This window comes from Notolepis coatsorum (assembly GCF_963971535.1).
Source record: "Notolepis coatsorum genome assembly, chromosome: 2".
Taxonomy (NCBI): Eukaryota; Metazoa; Chordata; class Actinopteri; order Aulopiformes; family Paralepididae; genus Notolepis; species Notolepis coatsorum.
The window spans coordinates 213,081,710-213,091,433 of NC_140166.1; the positions used below are offsets into that span (position 1 = coordinate 213,081,710).

A 9,724-nucleotide genomic window follows, 5' to 3' on the forward strand; every position below is an offset into this window, starting at 1 on the left:
GTGGGGTTTGAGGGAGATACAGTGGTAAAAGCAAAGCGTTCTATTGTTGTAGATGGAACCACAGGGGCGGGTGTGAGGGGTGGGGGGGTAGAGAGAGAGGGAGGGAGAGAGAGAGAGAGAGGGGGGGGGAGGTAAGGGAGAGAGCGACTGAGAAAGACAGGAAGTGGGTTTGAGAGAGTTAGTGGGGAAAACCAGGGAGAGAGAGGAAGGTGATGAGAGGGGGAGGGAGAGAGAGAGACTAGAAAGACAGAAGGAGGGAAGAGGCTAATGAGGCGTGATGGATGGGTGATGTAACGCTGTCATTGCCGACCGTGAAGGTCGCAAGAAGTGAGACGTCCAGATACGGAACGTGTCTCCCATACTGAACAACGGTCTGGGTAACAGGGGCGTTGTGGGTTTGAATCCGGATCCCGAACACCTTTTGGAGTTACAATCAGAATCTCTTTATTTGGCAAGTAGATTTGAGTATATTGCATAACTTTGATTACACTGCCTACTTAAGATAATATAAGAGAAGATAATCCCTTATTGATCCCATTGGGGGAAATTCAGGTGTCAAAGCAGCAGGGGGGGGGTACAGGGGGGGGGGGGGGAATCGGGGATGCATAGCTTCACAGTACAAATACAATATAGTAATATAAAATATAATAATAAAGTAATATAAAAAGTAATATAAATAAAGTAATATAAAATAGTAATAGTAATACTTGCTCATATTCTTATATTCAGAGTTAGTTGTATACTGTATATTCTTTTTTACACTGCTTATTTTTATTATACCATAATTAGGCCTGAATATCCCCATTGGGATCAATAAAGGAATATCTTATCTTATCTTTTAAACCAGGCATTACACAATATATACCTCTGCATTTAACCCATCCTAGTCTCACGTAACCGGACCTCTCTCCACACTACATTAGCACTGTGCCAGCGCCGGAGAGAGACGTCTGGCTGAACCCATTACCGTACCGGTATAGGGGACAAATTGGTTCTTTAAACCAATCACAATCATCCTGGGCGGCGCTAAGCAGCGACGGCACCCTCACAAAATAAGTGTCACAGATGGCACAGGAGGAGAATTCCTGATCCAGAATAAACCCATTCTAACTACTCAGGAGCAGTGGAGAGCCACAGTCCAGCATCCCGCTGACCAAATCCAGTTTTAATCAATGGTATGAGTATATACATACATACATACATAAATATATATAGCACTCTGTACTGTGCTTTCTAATGAAGCAGAAATGTCCTAAAAATAAATAGGAAGAAAGTTTTTGGTAAAACTGTGTGTTTATTAGGGGTGTAACGGTACGTGTATTCGTGCCGCGAATTTACGGTACGGCCGTCACGGTGCGGTACGCGCAGCCATACGACGAATACGCCCCACAGCGCAAACACACCAGTCGCACATGCAGGCACTCGCGGGGTTCCGTGCGAGAGCAGCGCGCGGCACACAGAGTCCCCGACTTCAGTTCAGAGCGGGCGAAAGTGCACGGAGAAAGGCACATTTACATTGGAACAGCTGCAGGGTCATTACAATTTTACAGTTTTCTTTCGTTTTCTTGTTCGCCCAATAACGTTAACCAAATGAAACCAATGGAAAGAAACACACGCGCGTCGCCGACACACACACACGCGCGCGCCAACAAACACATCAACATTCTCCCCCGCCGGACTCACAGGCACAATCAAATAAAAAAAAGAAACATACTTTTCCGGACAGATCATCTGAGCTCCACTGTGTTTAAATCCAAATAATCCTCTGCCATTGTTGTAACATGTCATCTGTTCTCTAGTATTCAGTCTCGTCGTGAAGTTAAATTCTCTCTAGAAGTGAAACTGAAACTTAGCAAGCAAGCAAGGATAAGTTGTTAAAGGGGCAGTAGGCAAGTGGATGCCTGAACACAGAATGACACCAGTATCACTGACTACCACGGCAAGCCTATAAAAGATTATTCTATTTAATAATAATAATTATAATAATTATCATAAATATAATATATAATTTTTTTTTAAAGATTTATATTAATACTAATTATAAATATTTTTTTTCTGTTGTACCGAACCGTGACCCCAATACCGAGGTACATACCGAACCATGGCTTCTGTCTACCGTTACACCCCTAGTGTTTATACAACGTCAAAATGGTGACTGGAGCTTTGCACTTCATCGGTCGAGGAGCAGAAAACGGGTACCGATCGCTCCAGCCCCTCGTCCTTCATCAGTGAAGGATTTACCTGCCAGGAGTGTCCAAAAGAGACACGGCTTGTGTTTCCTATCTTGTATCACGACGTGTCGGGAAGATGAGATGTGAATGTCAAGTATTTCCAGCGGCCGACAGGGAGGGAGAGAGAGAGAAAGAGAGAAAGAGAGAAAGAGCTGGAAACAGACAACAGAGAGTGAGACAGAGAGGGGTGCAAGAGGAATGAGAAAACGAGTAAAAACCAAGAAAAACTATGTGAGAGGAGACACAGAGAGACGTCCGCACAGAGACCAAACTCACTATGTTTTGCAGACGAGAGAGAGAGAGAGAGAGAGAGAGAGAGAGAGAGAGAGAGAGAGAGAGAGAGAGAGAGAGAGAGGAGAGAGAGAGAGAGCGAGAGAGAGAGGGGTGCAAGAGGAATGAGAAAACGAGTCAAAACCAAGAAAAACTATGTGAGAGGAGACACAGAGAGACGTCCGCGCAGAGACCAAACTCACTCTGTTTTGCAGACGAGAGAGAGAGAGAGAGAGAGAGAGAGAGAGAGAGAGAGAGAGAGAGAGAGAGAGAGAGAGAGAGAGAGAGAGAGAGAGTGCTTGTACCGGAGTCTATCATGTAAAATACCAACTCTAATTTGTCCTTTTCTTCTGTTCCTTTCCAAAGGTGTCTGTCGTCGCCATGGAGTCCACCCACCTCCTGGGCTCTAAGAAGAGAGTGAAGATACACCCCCACATGGTCACCGCCAAGTACGCCGCGCCAGCCACGCAGCAAGCCCCCTACTCTCCGCAGCCCGGGGTCCACGCACACTTCCCCCAGCCCGGGGACGAGGGCTACGACGACGCGCCCTCCTTCGAGGACTTCGGCTCCTTCCTGGACGAGAGCTCGGACCGGAAGAGGCTGACGGAGGGCAGGAAGTGGTCCAGGACTCTGTTCGGATCCAGGGACCGGGAGAGAGACACGGTGCTCAGGCTGCAGCCGTCCGGGGGAGACGCCGCGAGCGAGGGGGGGGGAGTCGGAGGAGGAGGAGGGGCGAAGGGGCCCGGGAGGGGAGTAGGGGAGCAGCTGGCCAGTTTCGGGGAGGCGTCCGTGTCCACGTCCCGGTGGACCTGGGTGGCTCTCCTCGGCGCGGCGCTGGCTCACGGCTGCCTGATCTTCCTGACCCGCCTGGCGTCCGAGCGCTTCGCCCTGGGGCCCCTCTTCCTGCTCTCGGTGCGCTCCGTCGTGCAGCTGGTCTCCGTGGCCGTGCCGCTGCGGAGGGGGGAGCACCCCTTCGGCCCCGCGGGCTGCCGCCTGCGTCTCCTGGGCTACGGCCTCGCCTACTCCCTCTCCCTCTGCTGCGCCTACTCCTCCCTGACCATCGCCACTCCCGGAGACGCCACGGCCACCTGGCGCCTGGCGACCACCGCGCTGTCGGCCACGCTGGCCTTCCTGCTCCTGGAGGAGAGGCTGGGATTGGCGGACGGCGTCACCGTGGCGGCGGGCTTGGTCGGCCTGGGGCTGGTGCTGGTCCCCGCGGCGGCGGACGAGGCGGAGTCGAAAACTCGAACGGCGGAGTTTTGGCGCAGCGCGTTTGGCTGGTCCCTGTCGGCGCTCGCCGGGCTGTGGATGGCCCTGGCGCTGGTGGGCTACCGGTCCCTGAAGGAGAGGGTGGGAGTGGGCACGGCTCTGTTCACCGTCAGCTGGACCGGCTGTCTGCTGGCCCCGGCCACCCTGTGTCTGCTCCAGGAGGGCTGGTCGTGGCCCGTGGGGGGCGCCGCCTGGGGCCTGGTCCTCGGACTCGTCGCCTGCTCTGCGCTGGCCTTCCTGGGGATGACCCACGCCCTCACTCGCCTCCACCCCGCCCTGGTGTCCGCCTCCCAGAGCCTGGAGGTGCCCGTCGCCATGCTCCTGCAGCTGAGCGTGCTGCCGCTGGCTCCCTCCGCCCCGGAGATCGTCGGGGACGTGGTGGTGACGATGAGCGTCGGTTGGCTGGTGGCGATGAAGCTCCTCCCCTCTCGCCGGAGCGCCAGGAAACAGAGAGAGGAGTATGAGGAGATTCTGGACTCGCCCATAAAATAGACAACTCTATCAGTTCCTTCTATCTCTCTCTCTCTCCCTCTCTCTCTCCCTTTCTCTCTCTCTCTCTCTCTCTCTCTCTCTCTCTCTCTCTCTCTCTCTCTCTCTCTCCCTCTCTCCCTCTTTCTCTCTCTCTCCCCACCCCCCCTTTCTTTGAGGCTGGTTGGAGTGAGACTGTTAAGTGTACATAAGGGACTGGTGAATGTCTATAGGAGATGTATCTATTTTGTATTGTCGTCGTTGCTTTTTTGAAAAAGTGCCAATGTTGACTTGTCTGTGAATACAGTGGCTGTGATGTGACATTAAAGACTCTGTGGTGAACACAACTCTTTCTCTTGGACTCTAACCACTAGGATCTGGTGACTGTGTGTGTGTGTGTCAGGGGCGGATTTAGGATTGTAGGAGATCCGGGGCTTAGCCCAGATAGGTGCCCGCACGAGCGGGCACGGAATTGTTTTACTTCGACACCACAACCTTTAACTTATACCACCACCTTAAAGCGGACAAAAGGCACTAGAGAACACTTAAATTCACACCCTTTAATTAATGAAGCAAACAATAATAATAATAATAATAATAATAATAATAATAATAATAATAATAATAATAATAATAATAATAATAATAATAATAATAATAATAATAATAATAATAATAATAATAATAATAATAATAATAATAATAATACACTGTATTTGAGGGGAGCTCCCGTAGCTCACCGCATAACTCGGCGCTATTTCGGCGTCGGGGAAAACCGTCACGGATCTGGGGGACACGAGTTCGATTCCCGGACCCGCCGTCATTTCTCAGAATGTCTTCCCCTGCTCTACATCCCATTTCAACCTGTTTCTGTTGGTCATGCTTGACCAGAAAAGCGAAAACGCTAAAAAATAAAGTAAAAAAAAAAAAAAATGTATTTGTATAGCACCTTTCATACAAGAATTGCAGCTCAAAGTGCTTCACAGCAGTAAAAAAAGACAGACATAAAATGAGCACAACATTGGCAGATCAAGAGCAATGCATAAAGTGCAGACATAAAGCATAAAGCAAAATAGACAAAGTCAAGGTAAGACATAGAACATTAAATCACATCGTTTTTCATATTAGGATCTAAGATCTAGGGTTAACTCGCCAAACGTTGAGCGCCAGGACCCCCGAAAACCAGAGTATAATCGGATTTTCATTGTTTTTTCTTTTATTCGATATTTGATTTGAGAACAGTAGCTAGTCCAGGGAAGAAACGATAACGCGTTTACTAGAATACACGTTGCCGGCCATTACGAAGCATTTTGGAAATGACACCAGACCACCCTGAAACTACACTCATATTCACGACGGTATAAAACGGAAATGTATGGATGGAAAAATTATCTGTTTTTTGCATCTTGACCGGAAGAAACTCAATGACAATCGACGATATTATTAGATCCATAGCTATAATATATAATATAGCTTTAGGCCTGCAAACACAGCCACGTATCCCAATGTTAAAAGGCGCTGACCTTTCAACAGTAACAGTAAACAGCGCCATCTGGCGCTGAAAGTGTTAATAGGCATCTTTGTTTACGGTTTGATTATCACTGATACAAAGTAAAATAGTGCAGTGCAATAAAATAGTTAGTAAAATAAAATAAATTAATGCAATAGTGCATTGCAATGAAATAGTTATCATCGTATTTTTTCGGGAGGCCGGTAAGGAGTGCATTACAGTAGTCGAGTTGGCTTGAGATAAAGGCATGGATCTGGTTTTCAGCGTCCTTTTAACTTATAAATGGCCGTACTTTTGCTATGTTTCTAAGGTGGAAGAATTATGTTTTTGTCAACTTGTTGATTGTGATTTAAAGCTTAGGTCTGAGTCTACCATAACACCAAGACTTAACTCACTCAAATACAGTTATCAGCTGGGTAGACTACAGATGGAAATTAGCTTCTGCTAAATCTGGTGCAAACATATTTTCATGTAACAATGATTAATTGTAAAAAAATATATATATATTTATAATAAAAAAAAAAAATTATAAAATAATTTGAAAGTAGATTCGGGGCTTTTCAGAAAACATTCAGGGCTTGATCCCAAGTAGCCACCCCCTAGCTCCCCCCCTGGTGTGTGTGTGTGTGCGTGTGCATGTGCGTGTGTGTGTGTGTGTGTGTGTGTGTGTGTGTGTGTGTGTGTGTGTGTGTGTGTGCTAACTAGTGACTAATTAATTGGCTGATATCTGGCATTTTTTATGAATCGGTATCGGGCGATAACCACACACGTCTGAACAAATCAAATCGAATTTATTTGTAAAGCCCGAAATCAGAGTTAATTTCCCCATGGGCTGGACAAGTCTTCTTTAAACAAGTCAAGAAGAAACATCACAACAAATCAAGAACAAAAAACCCACCATGAAATCCAAAATAAATGTAAAATAAATAAATGCAACACTCCCAAACATACCCCAGCGAAGGTAGGTAAAAACTCACAAAAAACCTAGCAATAGGGAAAAAGCCTCACAGGCAAAGTGGAGGAGAGAAACCTTAGAAGGGCCGTTCAAGGGGGGATCCCCCTTCTTGGATGTCGGTGATATTAGTGTTGCCATGGATGATCGATGAGTGGAGAATAAAACAGGCGAATAGTTGGTATGTGTACATATACGTGTAATAAAACACAAATATGTACATGCCAGTGGCGGCTGGTCCATAGAGGGCGCTAGGGCGCCGCCCCCCCTTGGTGGAAAGAAGAAGAAAGAATTGTTTGTGTGTCCCATTCACCCCACCTGGCCCCCTCCCCTCTCTTTTCTCGGGCGCTAGACATCAGCGTCAGTGCGCAACTCACAGGGCAACATGCAACTAAATTTAATCCAATCAGCGTCTTCAAATATAATATCCGAGGGCGCTTTTCTCTAGCGCTCGAAGTAGTCACTCTATTGGCTGAGCGTGGCACGTGACATCACGTCGAGGGTCCACCAGGAAAATACCACCATGCATACGCTCGGCTAGTAGTTGTTGTCAGAAATTGATAATAATCACAATCACACAACAATACTGTACATTCAGACAGTGTTGGATCTAACTAAATGGATTAATATGGACACTTTTATGGAAAGTCCAAGCCCCGGACCACAAAGCTTCTCGAAGCGTTAAGCACGACACGCTGACGCGACGGCTCGAGGCTCTTCAACGTGATGCAGCAAAACAAGTGAGTCTATAACAATACTGTTCTGTAGTTACTGAAACTGATTGAATATGGCAAGATTCAAGAGGTTTATTTGTCACATACATACACAAGGCATACAGTGAAATGAGGGTGGCCACTGGCCATGCCCGCTTCGATAGTAAATAGAATAAAGTATAGAAGATAATAATAGCCGCGATAATAAAACGCACCGCGGCTCTCTCCTCTATCTCTCTCTCTCTCTCCCTCCCTCTCCCTCTCTCTCTCGAACACAGTAAGCGCTCCGTAGTGTATGATCATGATCATTATGATCGACTGGAATACAAAAATAGGTTTACTACTTACATACTGTAGTTGTCTCCTTTGTTCATTAATGTTACCTAAATGTCATAAGTGAATTGTATAGAAACAACTCACCAAAATGTACTATTGCACAACTGATTTGACAAACAAAACAAAAAATACATGGTACATGCAATAGCAACTGGGGTAGCCTACATAAGAACATTTTTGAAAGATTTAAATAGAATAGAGCTAAGAACAACAAAAACAAAAGAGAAAGCATAGGAAAACGAGCGCTAGTATGAAATTAGGACAAAGGCTAAATGTCAAGGCTCGGAGCTCAAAATATCAGAGTAATATTCCGTTTCCACATGAGTGAGCCACCCTGCTCTAAATATCTGCCTCAGCATCGGTAATTGAAAGAGGGCCATATCAGTCGACCCCCAGTGCATAACAGTAAATTGGCTGCATTTCACAGGGAATAACGTCTTGACTTTTACAAGCTAAGGGTCGGCCAAGGATTGATGTATCTATCTGGCTGGTGGTCATTGGCAAGAGAGAGCGATGGAGATAGAATGAGAGTTAGAAGGATTGGGGGCGAGACAGAGGATGATGAAAGAGACATGAGAGGAAGGAGGAGGGGAAGTGGAGGAGAGAGAGAGCGAGCCAGGGGTGGCCAGGGTGCTGCTGGCGTTGGCTGGTCTTTGTACAGTGCCTTTCCAGCTGGCTGATAACCACTAATGTCAGTGTGAGCAGTCATTAGCTCTAATAACTGCTCGTCAAACAAATGGGCACTGGCTCTGTTCCCTCTCTTCCTTCTATCTCCTCTCTCTTCCTTCTTTCTCCTCCCTCTCTTCCTTCTTTCTCCTCTCTCTTCCTTCTTTCTCCTCTCTCTTCTCTCTTCCTTCTTTCTCCTCTCTCTCTTCCCTCTCCCTTCTTTCTCCTCTCTCTTCTCTCTCTCGTCCCTCTCTCTTCCTTCTTTCTTCTCTCTCTCTTCCTTATTTCTTCTCTCTCTTCCCTCTTTCTTCCTTCTTCACCCTCTTCCCTCACTCTTCACTCTCTCTTCCTTCTTTCTCCTCTCTCTCTTCCCTCACTCTTTCTTCTTTCTCCTCTCTCTCTTCCTTATTTCTCATATCTCTCCCCCCTCTCTCTTCCCTCTCTTCTTTCTTCCTTCTTTTTCCTCTCTTCTCTCTCTTCTATCTTTTATCTTATCTACCTCTCTACCTCTCTTCTCTCTACCTCTCTCTTCTCTACCTCTCTTTTCTCTATCTGTCTACTATCTTCCTTCTCCCTTCTCTCTTCTCTCTCTCTTTTCTCTTGCATCTCTCCTCTCCCTCTTCTCTCTTATATCTCTCTTCTCTCTTTCTTCTCATCTTTCTCTTTCTCTCTTCTATTCCTTCTCTATCTTATCTCCTTCTCTTCCTTCTCTCTCTCTCTTCTCTCTTCCTTCTCTTCTCAAAACAGTTTTGGATTTGTGTGTGATATTATGTGCAAAATAAATCACCATTGTTTTTCTGGTAAAGTGCCCATTTAAGGACCAGCCAAACACAAAAAACTAGTCCACTGAAATACCACTATCAATATCCCAAGCAAACCACCATCAACCTCGCCTGTCATCGACCAACCCTGACGCCCCAGGGAGCGGTCCTCCTCGCTACAAGTGTGTGGTGACCTAAGACCATGGCCATCAGCACTCTGCAACCTCCACCACCAGAGGGCAGTCCCTCCTGTAAGACGGCCCCATGTGTCCTTCTCTCCAGAGGAAACAGAACCAGCTAATCTCATTTTTGTAGAGCATGTAGTATTTAATTCATATTTGTAGATCATTTGGTAGTTATTTCATCTTTGTAGAGCATGTAGTAGTTATTTAATCTGTGTAGAGCATGTAGTATTTCATTAATCCTAGTATTTCATTCATATTTGTTGATCATTTAGTAATTATTTCATCTTTGTAGAGCATGTAGTAGTTATTTAATCTGTGTAGAGCATGTAGTATTTATTTAATCTGTGTAGAGCATGTAGTATA

The 9,724-nt window shown here is 46.3% G+C and overlaps 1 protein-coding gene across 1 annotated transcript; it reads left to right on the plus strand.

Moving 5' to 3' along the window:
• Nucleotides 1–2,882: 2,882 nt before the first annotated feature.
• On the plus strand, nucleotides 2,883–4,262 carry slc35g2a (solute carrier family 35 member G2a; the record flags this gene model as incomplete). The annotated part of the gene is made up of 1 exon (XM_084308797.1): nucleotides 2,883–4,262. One exon carries the CDS (start codon nucleotides 2,883–2,885, stop codon nucleotides 4,260–4,262), a length of 1,380 nt encoding a protein of 459 aa, XP_084164923.1.
• Between the last annotated feature and the right edge of the window lie 5,462 nt (nucleotides 4,263–9,724).